Source organism: Perognathus longimembris, chromosome 4, assembly GCF_023159225.1.
Source record: "Perognathus longimembris pacificus isolate PPM17 chromosome 4, ASM2315922v1, whole genome shotgun sequence".
NCBI lineage: Eukaryota > Metazoa > Chordata > Mammalia > Rodentia > Heteromyidae > Perognathus > Perognathus longimembris.
The window spans coordinates 22,262,405-22,288,580 of record NC_063164.1 but is presented as its reverse complement, the minus strand read 5'-3'; the positions used below and the strand labels follow the sequence as shown (position 1 = coordinate 22,288,580).

At 35.1% G+C, this 26,176-nt stretch overlaps 1 protein-coding gene across 3 annotated transcripts in view; it reads right to left on the bottom strand.

Annotated features, from left to right (window-relative positions):
• The window catches only part of Kansl1l (KAT8 regulatory NSL complex subunit 1 like), a 98,803-nt gene that overhangs the window by 8,664 nt on the left and 63,963 nt on the right, over window positions 1–26,176 (bottom strand). For all 3 annotated transcript variants that reach the window (XM_048344838.1, XM_048344839.1, XM_048344841.1), the window contains 3 exons: window positions 10,448–10,604; window positions 9,838–9,945; window positions 1,959–2,084 (listed from right to left, as the gene is read on the bottom strand). In XM_048344838.1, the coding sequence (XP_048200795.1) occupies window positions 1,959–2,084; window positions 9,838–9,945; window positions 10,448–10,604 (391 nt within the window). The remainder of the gene's footprint in view (window positions 1–1,958; window positions 2,085–9,837; window positions 9,946–10,447; window positions 10,605–26,176) is intronic.

The window sequence follows — 26,176 nt, the reverse complement described above, 5'->3', positions numbered from 1 at the left end:
TTGTACTTCATGAATGGTATTTATTTACTCAGGATATTAGATGTTTACTTTATTGGCATCTGTGTTCCTTTCAAGTTACTTATTTTGCTTGCAGTCTTACCTTTTTCAGAGGGGTAGTAGGGGACAGAGTCTCACTGTATATATCAGACTGGCCCCCAATTGTGATCTTGTTTCTGCCTCCTGAGTTACTGGAGTTACAGGTATTAGCTACCACTTCATCACTTATTACCTTTGTAGTCAATAAGAATTTTTTTTAAAAAAAAACAATATTTTTCTGGATAATGTAAAACAATACTCAGTTCATATTTACATTTGATCAATTGTTAAAAAATATCCTTTATGATTTCTTTCTGCAATCAGGATCTACAAACTGAAATTTTATTATCTCTTGTGCTTCTGAGGCTTCTGATAGTCTAGAATAGTTCATTTTTCTTGACATCCAAGCAAATATTCTACAATTTGGGAGTTATATAGTTATTTATTTGTGATAAATTAATTTGCTTTTCTATCCCTGTATATTTGTCAAACTGAAAACGGAATCAAAAAGTATAAGACGGCTGGGAATATGGCCTAGTGGCAAGAGTGCCTACCTCATATACATGAGGCCCTGGGTTCGATTCCCCAGCACCACATATACAGAAAATGGCCAGAAGTGGCTTGTGGCTCAAGTGGCAGAGTGCTAGCCTTGAGCAAAAAGAAGCCAGGGACAATGCTCAGGCCCTGAGTCCAAGCCCCAGGACTGGCCAAAAGAAAAGTATAAGACAATTCAAGTGAAACTTTAACTTTAGTTAATATATATCTCATAACACACTAAGAAATCAAAAATATTTTTCCTGTATTTTAGAATTCATGTATGGAGTATTCTAAAGATAGGTAGTCTTTAATTACCTGTTCTTAAAAGTCAAGACACTTAGAGTAATGAGATCTTTGGGCATGTGAGAGTTTGTACATTTGGTGCCACAGTGTCCTTGATAGTGATTTAAGGTAGTAAGCTTGATCTATTCTATAAAATGATAGTGTGAAGTTAAATCCATTTTGTGTAATTATAGTTTGATACACCTAGGGTGTTAGTTTCTAATTTAATTGGGTATGTTATTGACCTGACATTCGGTGAAGACTTTAACGACTATAGTTTCATATTCAATAGAGCAATGAAGATAAACCAAAAAAGTATATAGACTGGTTATTGTCCAAAGTATATCTTGCCAGTTTTATTTGTATTTACTTATTAGCTCCAATAGTAAGTAACTTGATGACTCCCTTTCCTAAGTCCCTACAATAAACCATACTGGTATTAGAAAAGTACTTGTTTCCACGGATACCTCTTGATCAGCTTGGAACTATAAGTCTAAAGACCCCCCGCTAAGGAAGAGCTGGGAATGTGGCTTAGTGGTAGAGTGCTTGCCTGTCACGCATGAAGCCCTGGGTTCGATTCCTCAGTACCACATAAACAGAAAAAGCCAGAAGTGGTGCTGTGGCTCCGGTGTTAAGACTGCTAGTCTTGAGCATAAAGAGGCTCATGGACAGTGCCCGAGTCCTGAGTTCAAGCCCTAGGACTGGTTTAGACCTCTAAGGAGATGTAAACAAGGTGGTTGAGTACCCTAGTTGTACCATGACTACTTTCTCAAAATCCTGAGGATCTTAGAAATGATCATAGATTTGTGTCAAGCAGCCTTGTACTGTCTTAGTTTGAGTCCAGAAGAACCTTGGAGACCAAATCCTTTCCAGACCATAGTAGATAGAAAACAACTAGTCAGGGAACATGCAAATGAAGTACTTGCCATAAAGTAGATAACCCGTCTACAAATTCTGAATTACATGCATATGCTTATTAGGACGTGAATGTTTATTTAACAGTGACTGTTGTGTCTTATAAACTCCCATGAGACAAGGGTTATTTGAATAGACTTTTATTTTTAGTATTTAACACTAATTATGATATCCTCATTTTAACCTACCTAATGCTGTTTCACTCAGATGCCTTTTCTTTCTTCCCTGTAACACTTGTGCAGATGATTCTGTCATCAGTTGAGGCTTACAAGTAGGGGAATATCCATTTCTCCATTGATTCAAAGTATTGTATACTAAAAGAAAAGGAAGTGTGTTTTATTCTTTAACAGAAATAGCACTGATTTGGTTTACAACACTGTAGAATTTTAAGATCTTAGTTCTATGATGAATGCAATAAATGCTTCAGCACCAAGATAGACAACTCATAAACTAAAATTACCTGGAATAGTATTTCTTAAAAACATTGGGAACTGCCTAGTTTTCTGTTTGCTCCATTTTTTAAGAGAATGAAATGGGAAAGTGATCTGTTCTCAAAGTCTTCCAAATTAGTGAGGTTTCAGATCTGTATATCTTGGTTGAATATGATCTGAATTCAAAGTTGCTTACCCTTAAATCCTAAATATTCAGGACCAAGTAAGATGCAACATGATCACAACAGACTTGGAAACAAGAACATGATTTCACCCACCCTCACCCGCCCCCATAATAACTAGCATGATTTCACTTTTTTTTTTTAAAAAGGGACTTTAACAAGTTTTAAGTCAACATCTGTTGCTCAGTTACCTCTTCTAACAGCTGTCTTGGGTTTATGAAAAATAATGAGTTAGTACTTGTAATAGGTATCCCCCAAGCAAATGATAAATAAATGCTAGTTTTATCATTACAAGCACTATCTATTTGCACCTCATGTATCTAGTACTGGTTTAATACCCTTTGAGAAAGGGTATGTGAATAAATGTATAGACTAAATTATCAAACTCACCACACTGAAATAAAAGATGCAGCCTACCAGAAATAGCCAGGAGAGGATCCCAGTATTAGATGGCAAAGTGCCCTACAAATAATAGAATTTTTATACACAGGCTTATGTACAAATGGGCACATCTGGAAACAGAAAAGGAACTTAAATTTTGAGGCACTTTTGAAAGAATAGTATCCTGTGTATCCTGTCTAAGGACAAGCATATGAGAAAGGGCTGCTGTGAAAATATGATCAGTTGCAAAGGTGTGCTATTTAAAGAAGAAAAATGGGAGCACAATTATATGAAGCAAATGATAGAACTATGAAAGCCAGTACCTACCTCAGCCGGGCAACTGCATTAGGCTATGTGAGAAAACAAAATCATCACTAGGACAGGTAAATGGCTAGTGCCCCACATTAAAATGTTCTCCCCTTTCCCAATAGTATGTATAGATGTAAATCTCTTACCCTTCTCATTAACAGGGTACAATAAATAGCAATGGTAGAACAGTGAGTCCATAAATTCCAACCTAAGAAACTTACATGGCAAGTCACCTAAAGAAAATGCAAATTAATAGATCTTTAGAGCAAGACCTATAAAAGAGTGCAAGAGAGCTCTCAAAAGAAGTCTCAGAAGCTGGGTATTGGTGGCTCACTTCTGTAATCCTAGCTACTCAGGAGGCTGAGATCTGAGGATCTTGGTTTTAAGCCAGCCCCAGCAGGAAATTCTGTGGGACTCATCTCTATTAAACTACCCAGAAAAAGCCAGAAGTGGCACTGTGGATCAAGTGGTAGAGCTCTAGCCTTGAGCACAAAGAGGCTCAGGGGTAGTGCCCGGCCCTGAGTTGAAGTCCAGGACCAGCTGTGTGTGTGTGTGTGTGTGTGTGTGTGTGTGTGTGTATTCTGAGACTTTTGGGAAGTACATAATTGTTAAATTTTAAAACCATCATAACTGAGCTAAGTAAGATAGCACAGCTAGAAAGTCAAAATTGGGACTAGAAAAGGAATTCTGCAACTTGGCTAAACAGAATGATGGGGCAAAAACCTATATAGACATGAAATACAATGAAAAGGAAGTAATATTTGAAACAATAAGTGAGTTATTTCAGAAGACTATAACTGATATTTCAAGGAGCTTGAATACCAAACAGCAAGTGAAAAGTAACCCCAGTTGCAAGAGTACATGACAGATAAAGATAGCATTAAAGAAAGATGCTCAAGGCCACAGGAAGCAGGAGGAATCTGGGAACTGAACAGCAAAAAAACGTGGTGAGCAGTAGGCAGAAGCCCATCTGTTTAAGGTTTTATGAGTCTTTCCCTCAGATGTCTTAATGGGAGTGAGGCGGTATGAAAACTAAATTTGAATTTTGGAAGAGATAAACCCCACCTGCTACAGTGATTGAGGGAAAATAAAAACTAAGCTATTTCAGCCGTATAAATTAAGAGCTTATTGCACTGGACTTAATGTGATAGGAATGAAGATTTGGAGACAAATTTAGCAATATTGTCCAGCCATATATTTCTAAACTGAAAGGTTATTTGCAGAAACATGGATGAAACTGGAGATAGTCAAGTGAGATAGGCCAGATTCAAGCCAATTGCACATTTTCTTTCATGTAGAATCTAGACCTGAAAAAGGGAATAAATGTAATTTTGAGGGGGCCAGCAGAACAGGTGAACGGTAGAAAGATGATGGGGGCTGAATACTGAAAGACCTCACATTCATGATGAAACCCATTAAAGTAATGGAGGGGATCAACATGCTCAAGGAAGTGTGAGTGGTGAAGGCTGGATTGCTTGTGCAATATGAGTATTGTTCCTCTTTCATCTGTGCATTGTAAAAGAAATAAAACTGATATATTCAAACTACAAAAACAAAGTGATACAAAGAATTTTCATTTTTACACTTAGATTCCTCAAATGTCAACATTTTGTCACATTTGCTTCACCTATGAGCTCGTTTCTGACATAAGGCACCTTTGCCCTTAGTATGTCAGTGTGCTCTCAAAAACAAGGACATACTTCTACATAGCCACACTTACATAGGCTTTACTCAGATTTCACCAGTTATACCTAAAATGGCTTCATATAAATTCCCAATCAACATTGCATTCAGTTCTCAGGTCTCCTTAAAGTTTCATCCCCTTAGTTAATAACTTTCAATGTTTTGACAAGTCCCTTAAATTGTTTTTGTGTGGTATTTTGTCATCATGAGGCTAACCATATATTTAGTTTTGCAATTTGATTTTTACCTCCTTGTTGCTTGCAATAAGCAATGTTACTAAAAATGTAAAATCTTAAGGACACTACAGGAGAAATCCAAGCTCTGGTAATATATACTAAAACATTTGCCTACTTTACCAAGTTTATTCTTCAGGAATGCCAAGCTATTTTTGGATACTTATACACATCCCACTTTCAGATGTCCATTTTATTCATTTCCATTAAAACCTTTTTACAGAATACAGGTGAAAAGCATTGGAGTCAGCTGAGACCTTGTTAGAATGAAGCAGTTCAGATCCCATTCTAGATTTCTTTAATCAGGATTTACATTGTAACATCACCCTCAAGTCACATGTTTGCATATCAAAGTTAGAGAATCACTGATTCTTTGTGAATTTCAAATGACATTGGGCATGCCTGTCTTTGTGGCGTTCCTCCCTTTGCCCATTTTTCATCTTCCTTAACCTCTTTCTCTTTGCCCTTAGTAAAGATGTATACTTCTTAATAGAAAAATTTTAATCATCTTACTAGAAATGATATCCTGTTATACCCTATAATACTAGAGAGGATACCCCATTATACCTGGTAATAGTTATCCTTGTCACGTTTCCCCTATAACACCGTCTTTAGTTCCTGTGAGGATTTTTTTTCCTTCAATACTTCACTTGTCTGGCAGAGCAAGTGCTCAATAGAAGTTGAAATTCTTAACAATAACAACAATTAATGATCAGTTAACACATATGACATGAAACCTAATGCTTAATTACTTGGGGTAGTAGTAAGGGGAGGGGAGATTGATATATAAAGGAATATCTCTTATTACTATAGCATCCAACTATTCCATCAGGTGTGTGTGTGTGTGTGTGTGTGTGTGTGTGTGTGTGTGTGGGTGTGTGTGTGTTTGCATCTGTGTGTTGGGACTTGAGACTTAAGCTCACAACCTAGGCACTGTCCCAGGGCTGCTTTTGCTCAAGGCTAACACTATCACTTGATCCACAACTGCACTTCCAGCTTCTCGGGTAGTTTATTGGAGATAAAAATCTCATGGACTGTCCTGCCCTGGTGTGATTTAAGTCAGGATCCTCGGATCCCAAACTCCTAAGTAGCTAGGATTATAAGCATGAGCCACCAGCTCTCAGACACACTTCGTTTTTAGCTTAGGGGCCCACACCAGCTAGGCAGGTACTTGACCACTGAGCCACAACTTTAGCTCTTGTCTGTACTTTTGGAGATAGGATTTTGCTTTTTTCCAGTCTGAACCTGAACTGCAATTCTGTTTTATGCTTCTCACTGTAGGGGCGACATATACACCATTGTGCACAGCAACTGTTTTAAAGGGGTCTTGCAAACTTGTTGCCTGATCTGGAATTGAGTCATGATCCTACAGTTTTTCAGCCTACCAATATCTAGTATTAACAGGCATGAGTCAGCCGGGCATCTGTAGCCTCTTAACTTGCTATGGCATGTGACATACAATGTCATTGCATTACTGATACATTTGTTACTGATTTTGTGCAAGTCAAAGAACAGAACTATTATCACCTAATTTTCTATAACATATACATTGCTTGCATAGTCTCTTTCAACCATATACATACATGCATGTTTCAGATATGAAACATGTTCGTGCATGTTTCAGATAAGAAACATGGTTGTGCCCATTTCAGATATGAATTCATAATTTAAAATAAATGTACAATTGTGCTTTTTATCTTGTAATAAAACTTCATTATTTTTGCAGATTGTTGCTAACATTCCTTTGAGACAATGTTATTTAGGTAATCTGTGCCTGTTGGAGGTCATAGTTGTTACCAAGAACTACTGTTCATATATATTTTTTAATCAGTACAATGAAATTCCTGCCATTATGGAAAATTCTTAAAATAAGCCTGTTCATGCATATGGTTTTTCCCCTTTAAAAAAAACATTTGTCTCCGGATACATATGCAGTTCTAGTATTTCTTTCACTTTCTTCCCTAAGCATGGATAATTGCTACTTGTCCATAGTATTTTCATTGCTCTTTAACTTTACTATGGACAAAACTCAAATATGAAGAGACTAATAAACTCCCTATTGTTCAACTTTAGCATGATCAGTCATAACCACTCTTGTTTTATCGTTCTCTCACCTTTTTGTTGAAATATTTTAAAAACAAATCCAGTTCTTTTTATCGTATGTCAGCATGAATCCCTTAGCAAACTTGGCTGATTTATAAAGTTAGGTGTAGGTATCTAAATGTTATTACATATAACATAACTAATCATTAATATCTAGTATCTGTGTTCCCATTTCCTGGATGCTTCAAAATTCTACATGATAGTAATTGTAAAAGAAAGTATCAAAGAGAGAACTGTGTCTATTTCTGACTCCATCACTCACTAGTGATTATGAACATTTAACTTCTGTGAACCTTGAACTTCTTTAACCCTTTCTATTTAACCTCTAATAAGTTCCTGTTCTCTAGGCCAAAAAAAAAGTTGGTTTGTTCAGATAATCCAACAAGGTCTACATATTTCACTTGATAAATATTTTTACATAATTTTAAATTTAACAAATACAAAACCAAATGTTTTTAATCAAATCAATCAAAATGCTTTCACCTCACAATATTATTTGATAAGCATGTTTCTACCCTTAGGTTAAAATGTTTAAGATATTTTAAGGTTATTCTCCTGTATTGGTAATCATCGTTTATGTTCAAGTGGTTGTGAATTTCTAATTACAAAAGGCGTTATGATGAGTATATTTGTGAATGAATATATATTGTTTCATAGATTTCTGGAATAACCAGATTAGAATATGGAGTAACAGTTAAGTACACATTTATTTTGAGCAGGTACAAAAGTAAATTTTTCTTTTTCACCACAGTGAGCTTATGAAAAATGCATGAACACCTTGTAAATGCATCTGACTGCTTCCCAGAAGGTTTCTATGAATACTGTTAGTTATGCAAAATAACTGAGAATGCTATTTTTACTACAGTAATATACCTTAGTATTCATTTATAGTCAATGTATTTTAATGTAGCGTGTAAGAACAGATATCATTTCATGAGTCATTATTTAATGAGTAATAATTTAATGACTTTCATCTGCAAAAATGATGAAAGTTGTGTTTTTAGAGCATGCACTCTAGGCCAATTTGCTCTATTATTGCTCAACTTAATTTGGGGAAGCTTAAGTATATAGTAAGAGCTTTCTTGCATGTTAAAAGAATTCATACATAACCCTCCAATCAGTGGTACCCTATAAGGAATGTATCAAGACTTCATTGTTGTCATTAGTATTTATAGATTAACCATCCCCCCATTTCCATACTGATAGAATAATACTTCCTTTTACATAATGAACCTTTGAATCTGTCTGTAGCTTCTTATTTAGTTTTCTTGATCTGGCTTCTATCATTTCTCCAATAGTCTATTGATGATAACTTTATAAAATATTTTGATCTTTAAAACAGTTTTACTGATTACTCTCCAAATTTTCTCTTCAGATTCATTTTTTTTTTAAAAAACAAAATACATCAACCAGGCATGGTGGCATACACAAGTAGAAGCACTAGGAAGGGTGAGGCAAGAGGATCAAGAGTTCAAGCCCAGGATGGACTACACACTGAGACATTACCTCAAAAAACAAAACAAAACACAAAATAATTATGAAGCAAGTATAATTTTTAAGAACAACCATCTGTGAATCTGATTCGAATTATACTGTCTATACAACAATTTGATTTAAAAATCACCTTCTGACATGAACAGGATAATTTTTTTCTTTCCATATAGGAAAATCCTTTTATGGCCCACAATAAACGATTGAAGTTTTCTTCATGTAAGTTCCTGTTACCTTTAACTAGATATATTATCATGTGCCTAGGATGATTTATTCTTTCATATATTCTATTGAATTATTATTATTAGAATGGGTTTTTTTTTCCTTCAGTGCTGGTTACTGAACCTTTGTACCATGGAGCAATATTCACCAACAGCCTTAACAACTATAAAACTGCAATTTAACATGCATTCATTTGACTCTTGGTGTAGATGGTAATCTCATCTGGAAATAATTATCTTGCAGATAGATTATTGTTGAAACTTTTCCTTCTTATAATTGCTTCCAAGTATAGTCACTGCTTTCATACCTTTTCAGAGCTCTCATAAGCATTTCATTATAATTTCTTTTAAGTCTTGTTATGAATTTTTAATCTCTTGATTAAAATTTCTTAGGCCCAACTAAAATTCATTCTGATTCATGATATGGAATGAATGTATGAAAATGTTTACTCAGAAAAAATAACCATATTGTATATTAAATATTCCTCACATTCTCATTGAAACAAATGTAGGAAATACATGTGTACCATATTTTAAAACATATAAATATGTCCTATTATGAACATAGTACCACTTAAACTATAGTGTACTGCATGAATATATTTTTCAAAATATGAGCAAAGTAAAAGTCTATGCTAATCATTACAGATTTTTGGAATGTGTGCTATATGTATATGATTGAGCTAATGTTTTCCAACAGTTCCTTTCATATTTCACGTTATTTAATCTTTCCAAATTTCCTATTATTTTTTTAAAATTATTTCTTAATTTTCACTCACTAGGATAAAACAGGATCACCCCTGCTTTCTTCTTTTCTGTCTTTTCTGATGCTAGAGATTGAACCCAAGGACCGCATACATGCTAGATAGCTCCTGTGTATGTTCTATGTGTGTGATTTGAAGAAGGTAAATATTGAAAGTTAAAGATGTATATTTAATCTTTTGTTAAACTTTATTTACTTATAATGCAAAAGTAATACATATGCAGAATATAAAAATGTATATAAAGTCCAAAATTTGTAAATGTGACATACCAGGTGCTGGTGAGATGATACATCCACCTACAAATTTATTTTCAGCAAGATCTCCTTTGATTTCATTCTTTTTCAAAAAGGTTTCAAAATGAAAATGAAGAGGCACATCTGAAAAAATGAAGCAAACATATTTTCAGTATCACTTTTTACAAGGTGTGTTTGGAATGAAGGAAAGGAAGATAAAGGGGTCATGGGGAGAGGTTGTGATCAGAGCACATTCTACTCAGGTATGAAAGTGACATAAAGTAAACCATGGTTATATACAATTGATATACTTAATAAAATGTTTAAAAACAAACACCAAACACTGAATTACTACTGAAATACATTAGTGAGAAGCATTTCAGCAGTCATGTTACTAAAAAAAAGTGTTCAAATTAAACGAAAGAAATTAAGAGCTAATTATACCTCAAAGTAAATCAAAGCAATTTTAAAAAATTGGAAAAATTAACTTAAACATAGAACATTAACTCTACATGTGACTAGATTCTGAGAACAGTGTGTAATTATAAAATAATGGATAAAATAAATTTCCTGTGATTGCTTATAATGATTAGGATTTACTACAGAACATTATTGGAGTTCCTTAAATATTTTCAAGGAGGCTTACCTGATGGCAGTGATAGAACAGAATGGAAAGAAGAGTCTAACTCTGAGACATGTTCTCTGAATATCTGAGACTTTGAGTTGTGTTCACAGTTACTCCAAGTTGACTGAAGACAAGGCATTTGTGTACCATTTAAAAATGTTTCTTTTGAAGGTAAAGTCTGCAATGAAAAAAGGATCACTTAAAAGCTACATTTTTGCTTGAAAACTAAGTGACACACTGTAACAGATATGCTGAATCTGAATGATACCAGGAGAAAATCCTGGCTTAAGAATTTGCCTTTGATTGTTGGAGGGGATGTGGCCAAAAGGGAACCTTACTTCATTGTTGGTGGGAATGTAAACTGGTTCAGCCACTCTGGCAAGCAGTATGGAGATTCCTCAGAAGGCTCAATATAGAACTCCCCTATGACCCAGCAGCCCCACTGTTGGGTATCTATCCAAAAGCCCACAAACAAAATCACAGTAATGCCACCAGCACAACAATGTTCATCGCAGCACAATTTGTCATAGCGAGAATCTGGAACCAACCCAGATGCCCCTCCATAGATGAATGGATCAGGAAAATGTGGTACATATACACAATGGAATTTTATGCCTCTATCAGAAAGAATGACATTGCCCCAATTGTAAGGAAATGGAAGGACTTGGAAAAAGTTATACTAAGTGAAGTGAGCCAGACCCAAAGAAACATGGACTCTATGGCCTCCCTTATTGGGAATAATTAGTACAGGTTTAGGCAAGCCATAGCAGAGCATCACAAGGCCCAATAGCTATACCCTTATGAACACATAAGATGATGCTAAGTGAAATGAACTCCATGTTATGGAAACAATTGATATATCACAGTTGTAACTACTTTCAACGTCCTATGTGTATGTGTAGTTTCTATTATTGATGATGTTCTTGTATCACCTTCCTATGGTTGTACCTACACTATCTCTGTAATCTTATCTGAGTATATTGGAAACCATGTTTACTGGTATTGGAAATAGGAAATTCAAAGGGAATACCAAATTTGAGAGACACAGGGTAAAAAAAGAGAAATAACTACAAAAGCAATACTTGCAAAACTGTTTGGTGTAAGTGAACTGAACACCTGGGGAGGGGAGGGAAAGGGGGGAGGGAGGGGGGCATGAGGGACAAGGTAACAAACAGTACAAGAAATGTATCCAATGGCCAACGTATGAAACTGTAACCTCTCTGTACATCAGTTTGATAATAAAAATTTGAGAAAAAAAAAAGAATTTGCCTTTGAGAGAGAGCTTTCAAATGATGGGTTCCAAGATTATTCATTGGGGAAGGAATCGTCTCATCAACAAATGGTGCTACGACAATGAGATATGCAAAACAAAGAAGCAAGGAATGAAAATGAATTCCTACTTCATAACACACCATACAAAAAACTCAGAATGGATGAATGATTTAAAAAGCAGAAACTAAATATCTCTCGGGGAAATGGGGGGAAAAACATTATTTTGCATTGGGAGTAGAATTCTAGATAAGAAACCAATAACACGAAAGACAAAAGAAACCATAGACTGGACTTCATCAGAATTCAAAACTTCTGTGCTTCGAAAGTCATTGTCAATGAGCAGGCCTCGAGGCACACAACTGTAATACCAGTACTCAAGAAGCTAAGACAGGAGAATTGAGTTTGAAGCCTGCTTTGTATACATAGTGCAATACTATCTCAAGAAAACAGAAATTCATTGTCAAGAAAGCAAAAGGACACCTGTAGAATTGGACAAAGAGTACAAGAAATGTATCCAATGCCTAACGTATGAAACTGTAACCTCTATGTACATCAGTTTTATAATAAAAACTTAAAAAAAAATAAAGTCTTTTTTTTTTTTGGCCAGTCCTGGGCCTTGGACTCAGGGCCTGAGCACTGTCCCTGGCTTCTTCCTGCTCAAGGCTAGCACTCTGCCACTTGAGCCACAGTGCCACTTCTGGCCGTTTTCTGTATATGTGGTGCTGGGGAATCGAACCTAGGGCCTCGTGTATCCGAGGCAGGCACTCTTGCCACTAGGCTATATCCCCAGCCCCACTTTTAAAAGTCTTTAACAGCCAGGTGCCAGTGGCTCATGCCTGTAATCCCAGCTACTCACGAGGCCGAGATTTGAGGATCACGGTTCAAAGCCAGCATGAGCGGCAAAGTCCATGAGACTCTTATCTCCAATTAACCACCAGAAAAACAAAAGTGGCACTGTGGTTCAAGTGGTAGAACACTAGCCTTGAGTTGAAGAGCTCAAGGACAGCACCCAAACCCAGAGTTCAAGCCCCCAAACCAATATAAAAAAAAAAATCTTTACCAGTTTCCTATAAAATTGATGCACCAAACTTTTAAGCTTCTAAAATGGTTTAAGAGCATCCTAAGAATATAACATTGTCTACAATAGAAAGATAAAGGTATGACATATAATTCTTAGCCAGGTGAAGAAATAGAATACTGCCTTCATTCCAAAGTAGCTTTGGCTAAAGGCTCATTTGATCAGGAGTAGCCACTACCCTAATTTGTAAGCGACTCAGTTTTTTATGCTTTCATCTCATGTTGTATATCCCTAAATAATATTAATTTTGCTTGTTTCTAAATTTTGTATAAATCAAACTTGTTTTTGCTTCATGTTTCTATGTCCACTCTGGTATAGAATTTGATTTTATGAATATATAATGGACTGTTTCTAAGCTGTAGCTGTCTTATATAGTGCTGGGCCACAGTATATAGATCATGATGTTATATAAAACCATTCCTTGTTCTACAAAGTCCTTTAGATAACTTTTTAAAACATAGTCCCAAACTACAAGCACATCTGTCTTCAGATGTATTAGAAATATGAAATTATTAAACGAAGTGTTTCTACTAGTTACGCCTACACAGTTCTATGTAAAAGCAGTCTTACTAACTTTATATCCACACCAAAGTGTATTATTTTTCTTTAATATTTTTCTCTTGATAGCTATAAGCAATATTTCATGGTTTTACTTTTCATTTTCAGATGAGTGATGAAGTGGCCACACTTTAAATTTATAAATGGATAGGATCTCTTGCTTATTAAATGGCATGGTCTTCTCTTTTGCTCATTTTAAATTGGTTGGTATTTTTTCTTCTTTTACTAGTTATTCTGATTATCTGCTTTATGGTGGTTAATGTGTGTAACAATCTCCACATGGTTGATTTCTGTATTTTTGTTTCTTGTTTGCTTTGTCAGTCCTAGAGCTTGAATTCAAGGCCTTTGCACTGTCCCTGAATTTTGATGCTCAAAGATAGCATCCTAGCCAGGCACCAGTAACTCATGCCTGTAATCCTAGCCATTCAGGAGGCTGAGATCTGAGGACTGTGGTTTGAAGCCATCCCTGGCAGTAAAGTTCATGAGACTCTTACCTCCAATAAACTATGCAAGCCATAAATGGCGCTGTAGTTCAAGTGGTAGAGTGCTGGCTTTGAGCAAAAGAAGCTCACATTTTTAAAAAGCTAGCATTCTCCACTTCTACCTTCCTTGTTGGTTAATTGGAGATAACAGTCTGATGGGCTTTCCTGCCTGAGCTAGCTTAGAACCACAATCCTCAGATCTCAGCCCCCTTAGTAACTAGAATTACAAATGAGCAACCGGGGCCTAGCTCACTTTCTGTTTTCTAAATGGAAATTTTTCATTTTAATGTTGTTAAATTCTGTAATTTTGTAGATTTACAAGGATATTCTTTTGCTCTGAGAAAAATATTCTATATTATCTTCTAGAATACTTTTCAGTGCTTCCTTTTATGTTTAATTCTGTAGTTCATCCAAACTGCATTTTCTTTCATATGGATAGCAAGTAATTATCCCAGCACTATTAACTTAAAACTTATCTTCCTGACTGCTCTCCAAATATATTGTGTCCATATATAAGGTCTGTCTCTGAGCTCTCTTGATTGATCTTTGTTCACTTGTCTAGCTATGCCATACTCCTATGTCTTGTGGCTTTAAAATAATATTTGCATCTGACAGGACAAATCCTTTCACTGTGTTCTTTGAGAATGTCATATTTTTTTCTTGACCTTTTACATCGGCATGTACATTTCAAAAAGTAATGTAAAGTTCTGAGCATTCACACACATATCTAAATACACAGATAAATAAACTGCCTTTTGAAATTTTGCTAGGGACTGTTATAGGTGAATGTGGGAATTGACATTTTTGCAGTATTTTATCTTTATATAGATGAATATATCTCACCATAAATGTTCTTAAATATCTCTAAAGTTTTATAGATTTCCTATCATTGAACTTATATATTACAAAGTAATATTTTATCTAGTACTAATATTTTTAATTAATTTTTCTTTTGCTGAAAAATTATAATATATAAACTTATTATGAATTCAGATAATTCATCTGTTATACTTTTGGGATTCTTTGCAAAGAACAGGTGAACATTTTGAATTTTCTCCTCCAAATTTCTACCTTTTCTTATTTTCTCAACAAGGTTGTAGCAAAAAGCAGACCAGCCCAGTGAGAGTGGACCCTCTCTCTATGTCATTACAAACCTGATGGATTTTTTAAATCACATTACTTTCTATTCCAGAGTAGTTTTTTTTTTTTAAAAGCTTGTTTTCTCTACTGTTTAGATAAGTAAATTATTTCTTAATAAGTAGCAAACTATCTTATTTGCTAACAGTAAAAACAGCATAAAGCTGATTTTCTCAATGTCTTATCTCTATATGTTGTTGAGATTTCTCTAGAATTCCTATATTCATAAGGAGATGGATCTTTTTGAAAACGTTCTTGTTATATAAAAGTATATGAAACAGTTTCTTTTCTTTCTTTTTTTTTTTTTTTTTTTTTTTTGGCCAGTCCTGGGCCTTGGACTCAGGGCCTAAGCACTGTCCCTGGCTTCTTCCCGCTCAAGGCTAGCACTCTGCCACTTGAGCCACAGCGCCGCTTCTGGCCGTTTTTCTGTATATGTGGTGCTGGGGAATCGAACCTAGGGCCTCGGGTATACCGAGGCAGGCACTCTTGCCACTAGGCTATATCCCCAGCCCAGTTTCTTTTCTTTTGATTGTGTAGTGTTGGAATTATATTTTCCTTAACTGTTCCTTAACTGTTTTCCTTAACTGTTCAGTAGAATTTGATGGTAAAATCATGTAGGGTCTAGGAGTATTATTTGGTTATGGATTCATTTCATTTAATGATAATACACACACACACACACACACATACACACACTCCTTTTGTGTATAGTGCTAGGAATTGAATCCAATGACACACACGCCAGTAAACCCTTTACCTGTATGCTACACTTCCAATCCTATATATCTTTTGGAATCAGCTTTTAATACGCTTCAAATTTTGAGAGGACTTTGTCCACTTTATATACAATTTTAAATTTAGGAAAATAAATTGCCCTCTGTGGAAAAATGTGTTTTGGGTGAATATGGGGAAAACACAAAGAAAAAGGATAGCAAGGCAGGAATTAAAAATAAAAAGGAGGGGCTGGGGATATGGCCTAGTGGCAAGAGCGCTTGCCTCGTATACTTGAAGCCCTGGGTTCGATTCCCCAGCACCACATATACAGAAAATGGCCAGAAGTGGTGCTGTGACTCAAGTGGCAGAGTGCTAGCCTTGAGCGGGAAGAAGCCAGGGACAGTGCTCAGGCCCTGAGTCCAAGGCCCAGGACTGGCAAAAATAAATAAATAAACAAATAAAATAAAATAAAAAGGAATAATAAGATATACAATGGGCTACAAAATGAAATAATAACATGTTTCATTGCTTAGAAATGTTTCAAATGACTAAAAATATGACATGAAATAACATTTAAAACTCTAAAACATATACAAATAAATAAGGCTATCATAGATTTAACATTTTAGTATAGTTAATATATGTATATATATTAAGCATAGAAACTAATATTGCTGTTTCAAGAAACTAAAGATATATTATTCTCATTTGCTAAGCACCTGCCAAGTTGCACGAATGGTGACCTACAAATTATAAAGCATTGCAGTCATTTATGCATGTGTTAATTCCTAAACAATATGGAGAGATTACTAATTTTAATGCATTAGTATTGATATAATGACACTGTAGTATAGGAATGGAAAATAGTATAGCATGTCTGTTACTAGGCTTTCCCTTATTTGTTATAAACATTGTTGATTAATCATAGCACTAGTTTCCCAAGCCCAGAGGCCAAAATCTTTCTCAAATGGTGCTTTAGAAAACCACCAGACCCTATCAATCAATTATAATAAGCAACAGAGATGGAAAATATTTGCCATTCTTTCCTCAGTGCTTTGAAAAATTAATATACTACATCAGGAAGAATGGACATAGAAAAACCACTCAGAGCTAAAGACCACACACATTAAAAGAATGTGATTTAGGGTTTATCTTCTAGAGGACATAAAATTTTTCATTCACGACAATAAATGGGGCTTATAGTGTTATAAATCAGATGACATGAAATCAAGAGCTGGATCTAGAGCATGTTCTTCTCGATTCTTATGTAAGAGTACTTTTAGTACTTGTCTGAGATATTTTGTAAAATGACTTTAGCAATACCATAATTTAATATGTGTTTTCTTTTCCTATCCTCTTCTTGAAAAATAATTTAAAATAATCAAGATACATTGCACTCATAAACTGCTTTGTTTAATTGGAAGCTTTTTGTACAGGGAGATAAAAATAAAAGTACTTTAATTATAGCAAGTCAGTTAGGATTGTTATTTTCTCTGCTCTCAGTACAGCTCACTACTGCCTTATATCTAATAGCTTAATAGATTTCTCCAATCTCTATATTACAAATTGTCCTGTTCAAAGGCCCAATGTTAACTTTTCCAAAATATTTTCAACTTTCAAAATATTTTCACTTTTCCATTCCAAAACCTATCAATAATTCCCAATATTCTAATATTGGATGATTATTATCATTCTCATTTGATCAAGGCTTATATACTGGAAATTGGGCTATAATCTTTCAAATGTGTTATTAAGCAACAGTACAACTCCATAAGGTAGCCTTATTTACATTCTGCATTTTTAGGTTCATCTAATAATTTAGGGTTATACATCTGCTTAAAAGCAGACTCTATGTGTAAGATTGCTTAATGGTAATTATACAAATTCCTCCCATCCTCGAATATATATATATCCCTCTTCACTGAAACTCCCTTCTAAAGGTAATGTGTATTTCTCTGTCCTCTTGAATCTGGACTGGCCAAGTGATTAGCTGTGCCCTACAAAATGCAGAGTAAATGGTGTTTGGAAGCTGGGGCCTAGGCTTTAGGAGGCTTAATCATTTTCTTTTTGTCATCTTAGAGCACTGTCTTGATGAACAATGGAAGGAAACCATTTTAGTTTATGTAGTATAAACAATCACATGGAGGAGAACTGAATGGTTCCAGCCAACAAGAAGTACAACTTTCCAGATGAGAGAGACCATCTTTCACTGCTTAGCTGGGTCTCCAACTAAATATAGTCCCATTTTTATGAAAGAGGACAGTAAAGCAGTAAGTAATCTGCACAATACTAAGTATGCTATATAAAATGTAGAACTGATGTTTGGGGCCATGGTTCAGAGGCAAAACACTTACTTAGCATACATAAGACCCACAGTTCTATCCCCAGCACAGATACAAAACAAAATAGAACAAAAAAAATCAGAAAAATAAAACTAGGATTTGAATCTCCTGTGTCTTTTAGAACCTATACACAAAACCACTAAAATGTATTGCTGCTTTCCTAAAGGAAACCATTTTTAAACATTTTATAATTTGATACCTTCTGAACTGATCCACAATTACAAGAAGTATATTTGGCACAGAAATAATGTTATGTTAGAAATTTAACCTATAAAATCCCTAGAATTTAGAACTGTTGCAGACAGAAGCTCCTCAACTAAGATACTCCCACTCCACTGTTTAAGTAGATGTTCAAATAAGTGGAGTTGAATTTGGCATTGAACAAATTGGCTTTTCAGTAATATAAGAATAATGCTCAAATCATTTCCTTCATTTAAATAGATCCTTCCTATATCCTGGAATTAGCTTATTTTTATTTCAGTGTCATTATCTGTTATGGCACTTAGGCTTTTCTTCTCTCTTCTCTCAATGTAAAAGAGATTATCTAAGGCTCCTGTATTGAAATTTAGTTCACTGTATTTATCCAATAGAAGCTTTAGTTTATGTAAAACCATGACATTATTTTCCTTAAAATTCTTATATGCTCAACAAAGTAGCCTCCATTTGTATAACTAAGTTTTACAAACCTAATAATTCACAAATGAAACAAAAACATTAAAATGGAATATACATATATCCTAATTTATACAACTGAATAATAATTTTATGTCACCTAGTATTGTAATTTTATATCCTAGGGAACAACAATGATGAGATAGACTACTGAACACTTAAAAACACTAAATGAGGGCTGGGAATATGGCCTAGTGGCAAGAGTGCTTGCCTTATATACGTGAAACCCTAGGTTCGATTCTTCAGCACCACATATATAGAAAACGGCCAGAAGTGGTGCTGTGGCTCACGTGGTAGAATGCTAGCCTTGAGCAAAAAGAAGCCAGGGATAGTGCTCAGACCTTGAGTTCAGTCCCCAGGACTGGCAAAAAAAACAACACCCAAAACATTAAACGACATACATAAAGGAACATTAAAAACAGAAATTAAAGTAATATGGATATGCATATTTTATAAATGTTAAAATATTCTCAATTCTAAATTTTACTTGTAAACATGTTTTCTTTGTAAATATTAAATCTCATATAATTGTTTTCATATTACATGCTAAAATCCATGAACAAGGGGCTAGGAGTGTGGCTTGGTGGTAGAGTGCTTGCCTAGCATGCATGAGGCCCTGGGTTTGATTCCTTGGTACCACATAAATACAAAAGATAAATAAAACCCATGTGCAATGAAAGTATACTCCTGCTCAAAATAGCTTCCACCAAACATTCCATATGTTATGTTTTAACAGTTTTTTTGGTGTTTTGTTTTGTTCTGTTTTGCCAGTCCTGGGGCTTGAACTCAGGGCCTGAGCACTGTCCCTGCCTTCTTTTTGCTCAAGGCTAGCACTCTACCACTTGAGCCACAGAGCCACTTGAGGCTTTTTCTATATATATATGGTGCTGAGGAATCAAACTCAGGGCTTCATGTATACATGATGCCATCCCCTCCCAGTATGAAACAAAGTGATGGGAACATGGTCAGGTAAAAGTCTTGATTTACCCACTTCTTAGTCCCACTCTCAACTATCACTACTTTTATAAATTTCATGTAAAATAACACCACTTACCTAAGTAAATTTCTTGCCTGAGCAGTGTTCATTTTTCTCAGCCCTGTCATTACTATATATTGGGTATGTACAACCAGAAACTAATAACATTCGTTCACAGGAACTTTTTATAGCCATAGGAGCTAAACTTGAAAAGTTACACTCAATAACTACATCTGAGAAATCACCCCTAGAAAGTCAATACTTGCACATGATTTTAGATGATGGCATCTAAGACCTCAAACCTGAGTTTAATATCAAAATGGGAGAGATACCAGAGTCTTGGGAGAAAGGGGGTTAAGTGAGTTTTACCTTACAGGTGTAAATAATTGGGAACAAGAGGATGGACACATCATCTTCAAGAATTCTTGCCCTTGTATAGTCCCTCCCATATTAACTATCACATGGAACTGCTACATTCAGGACAAAGTCTTAAGAATTACCAGCCTCTATGTCTGCATTCTTAAGAGCCTATGCCATAATGTAAGAAATCTGACTACTCTACTGGACAAAAAAAGATCATGTACAGAGACTACATGGAAAGCCTCTGAAATTATATGAGAAGGGCTTCACATAATTACATATGAATAGTACATTCACCTCCAGGTGACTTAGACCCCATCACTATCCTTGCAACAACCCTATGAAAGATAATAGGCAAGACTGGAAGGATCCTTTACAGAATCATGAAAGAAAATAGGAAATAATTTTTTAATTCCTAAGTTTTGGATCAGTTTGTTAATCAAGTTACATAAGTAAAAGAAGGATGTGTGAATGTGGAGCATGAAACACACTACCTCTACAGTGAAGAAGGTAGGAAACGTGAGGAATTTCACCTCTGTATATTCCTGACAACCAACCCACAATCAAGATATGCAGCACAACAACAGTCTAGAAACAATCTAGAAAGGGCAGCATACAGTTCCCACCCTGCATGGAATTACATTTCTAAAGTCTATTACCACCAGTAAATTTGTAACTACCAGACTACATACTTTATCTTGTACTCAATATATCCTGAAGAGTTAAATGTTTGTTGTTTTATCAATAATCCACCCTTTTTGTTACTGTGTGAACATATCATAATTCTTCTCATGGCTTTCTATTTGAGTCCTTAATGAGTTAAACTGTTACAAACACTTTAATGCTTATTTTCGCGGGTCAAATTGACTAATCTTAAAAGATGCTTAAATGGCTAGTAAAATATTATTTCTTATTTCCATGAGAGCGTTTGAAGAAGACAAAATTTGCGCTTAAGTCAACAGACTGAAGAAGGTTCACTCTCACATTTGTAGTCAGGCATTATTCAATCTGATGAAAGAACAAAGAGAATAGAAAGGCAGAAAGGCAAATTTTCTATCTTCTTAAGTTGAGCTATCTATCTTCTGCCTTGGAACATCAGTGTTCCTGGCTACCTGGCTTTCAGATTATAGGATTTACACAGGTATCTTTTTCTTCTAGTCCTAAGGCTTTGGACTTGACTGCATTATACTACTGGGTTTCCAGGTTGGCTGACAGATGGTAAATCATGGGACTTCTTGGACTTTATCTTCTGTGGGCCAATTCTCATTTTTAAAATATCCTCCTTTTGTCTATCTGCCATCTAGTTAGCTAGCTGAGATAGTTAATTTTTGTTTGTTTTGTTGGTTTTGGGGTTTGAACACTGAGCCTGGGCACTGTCCCTGAGCTCTTCAGTCTACTACTTGAGACACAGCACTATTTCTGGTTTTCTAGTAGTTAACTGGAGATAAGAGTCTCACGGACTTTGCTGCCTGGGCTGGCTTTGAACTGCGATCCTTTTTGAACCAGACTCCTGAGTAGCTAGGATTATAGGCCTGAGCCACCAGCACCCTGCACTAGTTAAATATTAATTATCCTATTTAAGAAGTCACCTATGCCTAAGGACATGAAGATATTTTCCTGCTTAGAAGCTTATTTTTCACACTTTTAGTGCTATGATTAACCTTCCTTTTTCCTGAAGAGTAATTCAAAAACTACAATTGATACTTATATGCCTCTCTTTCCTGCCAAAAAACCCCAAAATGAACAAAAAAACCCTTGCATGTCTCAAAACCTCTCATTTCATCTAATCTCTACCATTTTCAGACTAAACTACAAATGTTTCTGCTGGGTTCTATTTGGAGACTGAAGTATTAAGGCTGCTTTGAGCACTGTAATGGTTATTTTCATGTGCCAAGTTGATTAACCTAATAAGAGGCTATGATGGCTGGCATACTATTATTTCTGAATGTGTTCATAAGAATGTTTTCAGATTTGCATTTGAACTAGTAGAATAAAAAACCTTGTTGGATCCCCCACATAAGTCAAGGGGACCCACAAGGCAATAGAAAAGAGTTCTTAGAAGGTCCTTGATGAACAGCCCTATCTGTATGTGTGGCTTCTGTTGAGGTGGTTGGCTGGATCCATCCGTTCTATCCCTCATATCGCTGGCAACGGTTTGCTCATGCCCCGGATTCCCCCAGAGCATGTTATATCGTTTTTTACAATTAGGATGAGAAATATCCAAATATCAAATTCTGGTTCCTTTTTACTGAACAGCACCTTGCTCAATTACTTCTTTCCCTTCACATTTCAACAGCCAGGAGAAACAGGATCACACATTCCAAACTTGTGCTTGGAAATTTCCTCAGAAAATGGATTGCTTAAACGTTCAATTTTTCCACTGTACAGTAGAATATAATTCTCCCAGCTTTTCTACCACCTTATTACAAGAATCACCTTCCCTCCAGTTCCCAATAACATGTTTCTCATTTCCTCTGGAAATCTCACAAAGGCAATTTTAACACTCATATCTAGAAACATTCTGTTAATGGTGATACAAGTACACGAAGACAACAGCAGTTTGTCTCTCATCATCTTGTAGCTGAGGTCTCATAAAAATCTAGGCTTTTCCTACCATGCATCTCTAAGTTCTTCCTTTTTCTATCTATTAGACAAGAACTGCTTGCACCATGTTAAGTATTTGTTACATCAGCAGCCTATTTATTATTTATTTCTTTGGGCCTCCTTACCAAATACTTTAAATTGAAAAGCTTAAAGTAACAAAATTCTGGAGGCCAATTATCTGAAATCAAAGTGTTGGCAATACCACATTCTGAAGGCTTTAAAGGAGAATGTTTTCTTGCTTCTTTCAGCTTTGGGTGTTAGTAGTATTCTGTGCTTTATGGGAGAATAATTGGAATCTTTTGCCTTTATTTCACAGAGTCTTCTCTTTGTGTCTCACATCTCTCTTTTTTATTATAAGAACATGAGTCATCAGATTTAAAGCTCAACCTAAATAAAAAATGATCTTGTCTGGTGTTCTCTAACTTAATTACAAATACAAAGACCCTTTGACAAATAAATTAACTGTAATAACTACCTTAATGTGTATGCTATACCAAAGTACCACTGCTGAGTGGTTAAAGTAACAGAAATCTGTTTAATACTTCTGGAGACTGGACATCACATCAACATATCAGCAGGATTGGTTTTGTTTAAAAGCTGACAGGAAGATCTCTTCTGTGTCTTTCTCCTAACTTTGAGTGTTACCTGCCAATCGTTGGTGTTCTTTATTTTATTGAAGCATAACTTTGAGTGTTACCTGCCAATCGTTGGTGTTCTTAAGCTTATTGAAGCATCACTTGAACTCAGATTTTATAGCTGTATGGTGTTATACTTTATATACAACTGTGTATAAATTCCCTCTTTCACAGGGACACAGGACACCAATCATATTGGATTGGGGACCGCTCCCCCCATCACCTCATCCACTATCTGTCTGTTTCTAAATTGGGCCATTTTCTGAGGTATTGAGGATTCGGACTTCAACATAAGAGCACCTGGGGACACCAGTCAGCGAAAAAGTCACAGTCTTAGATGCTAGGAGCTAAGATATGTGCATATTTTTGGAAAGAACAAATAAATGCAGTTTAGAAATTGGGTTTTTTTTTTGTCTTGTAACATTTTTGATGTTTCATCTCCCCTTTCTGCTTATTCAGTTTCTAATAAAAAGTTAGCTATAAACCTATACTCATTCTTACATGAATAAGATGTTTTTCTCTGTTTTTTTTTTCTCAAGATTTTGCTCACATTATTTGTTTCTGAACTTTTTTATTGTATTTTTTTTTTTTGGCCTTTCTTTTTTGGTACTGGGGATTGAACCCAAGACATTGCACTTGCTAGGCAAGCACTTTGCCACTGACCTACATCCCAGCCCTTGTTTCTGAACTTTGAGTCTATTATATCTATACACTTTTGGTATTTATTCTGAATAATGTTTCCTTGGCTGAACTTCCTGAACTTGTAATTTGATGCTTGTCATTAATTTTGGATATTTCTCTTCCATGATTACTTTAAATACTTCTTCTGCCACATTCTCTTTCTCTCTTTTTAGTATTCAATTACTTATCTATACACCATCTGAAACTGGCTCACAGTTCTTGAATGCTCTTTTCAGTTTACTGTTTGTTTGTTTTTCCATTTCTTTTCTTCTTTGGATTTTAGTTTGTAAAGTTTCAAATACTGTAAGTATGCTGATATTTTACTGCTCATGTCCTGATGGCTGATGAACCCATCAACAGTATTATAAGTTACAGAAGTTTTAATTTAAAACATGAACTTTTGATTGTTTTTCTTCCTTTTTACTGCTTATATTACCAATCAACATTACATGTTTTCTACTTTATGATTAAAGCCTCTAACATATTATCTTATTATTAAGGCTGTGAGTCAACAGTTGAAAGAGGATACCAGTGGGAAGCCAGAGAGCCAACAAAGAGGGTGAATCAGGATTAATTATACTTGAAGTAGTTTCTTTGAATGTATAAAAACAGAACAAGAAGCCAGGCACTAGTGGCTCACGTTTATAAGTGTAGCTACTGGGGAGGAGTGGAAGACTTAGGTTCCAAGCTAATGGAAGCAGAAAAATCTCTTGAGTGTCTGTCTCCAAAATAATAAGCAAAATCAGCGCTGGAAGCATGGCTCAAGTGATAGAACACTAGCCAAGCAAATAAGCTAAGTGAGCTCAAATCTTTAATTCAAACTCTAGTATGCCAATGAGCACATCAAAAAGAAAAAAAAGAAATTAGAACAATGAAATTTCTTGGAATTGTTTTAAGACGGAGTAGAAGTAAGATGAAGGAGAGTGTTAATGGGAATGGACTTACCCTAGACATACTGTATACATGTGTGGAAATGTTACAGTCAAAGTTCCTTGAACTAACTACTGCTATATTAAAAAGATTCTGAGGCTGGTTTGAATAACTGTTTTGTTTCTCCAAAATGTGCTCTCTAGGGCTGCTTTGCAGCTTGTATTGAAAGATGAACATGATGTATCTTGCAATAGCATCTGAGGCAAGTAAGTCTTTATTGTGGTATAATATTTACTCCAGCTGAGTGGTGGGCTGTGTTTAATGTCTGTGATAGCTGTGAGGGCCAGATACTTCATATTGTCCTCATATTCTTGCTTTTGTCTAGTATTCTTGTTTACTATTATCAGTATAACCTAGAGCTTCCTATTTTTTTCAATGGCTCAATAAAATTCTTAATCATTTTGATGTTCAAATAGTTCCAGATTTGGCCAGTAGAAAATTATTCAAACTAGTTCATGTTCTTTTAATATGTTTCCATTAACTTTAAAAAGACTATTTCCTTGCCTTCTGGTGATATTAAAGTGTTCCACATTAATCTTTCACTTACTTTGTCCCTATACTGGAGAACCAATTGTTTCACCAAAAATCTCTGGTTCTTCCAGTGGAGACTATTAGAAAAAAAGATATAAATGTTCTGTGTAACTCATTGAGTCTACACATGTGGTACTCAATTTGTTAGCCATTACCCACATGTAGTTACTTAGATTTAAAAGTAATAAAATTAAATAAAAAAATCAGTCCCTTATTGCATGAATAGTGTTTCATGTGTTCAGTAGATATGGTTGTCTAGTCATTATTGTACTGAACAGCACATATATATATATATATATATATACTCACATAATTTGCATGATTACAGAAAGCTAAGTGGATATCACTTCTTTAGATCTTCATGTAGATAAACAGGAAACATATATACAAGCCAACATTCCTTTTCTTGATACTTATGAAATATCTTCTTATATTCCAAAATTATATAATACAGTAACAATGATTTATTGACAAACTATAATTTAACAACACTGCAGTATTAACAACTTGCAATTTAATTAGATGTCAGAAAATAAATTGATTGATCACACTATCTGAAGTTGATATTTTACAGATTATCCCCATATTACAATACTTTAATAATATCTAACAAACCACCTAAAGTATTAAAACATATTCCCATCAGAATACAATGAAATATTTTAGGTGGACAATTCTACTTATGCTTATAGTATCACAAAAGTACATTTCAAAAATGTTACTTATCTATTGCTTGCAGTAATTTTAAGTGAAAATGATTAAATACCTTTTACCACAT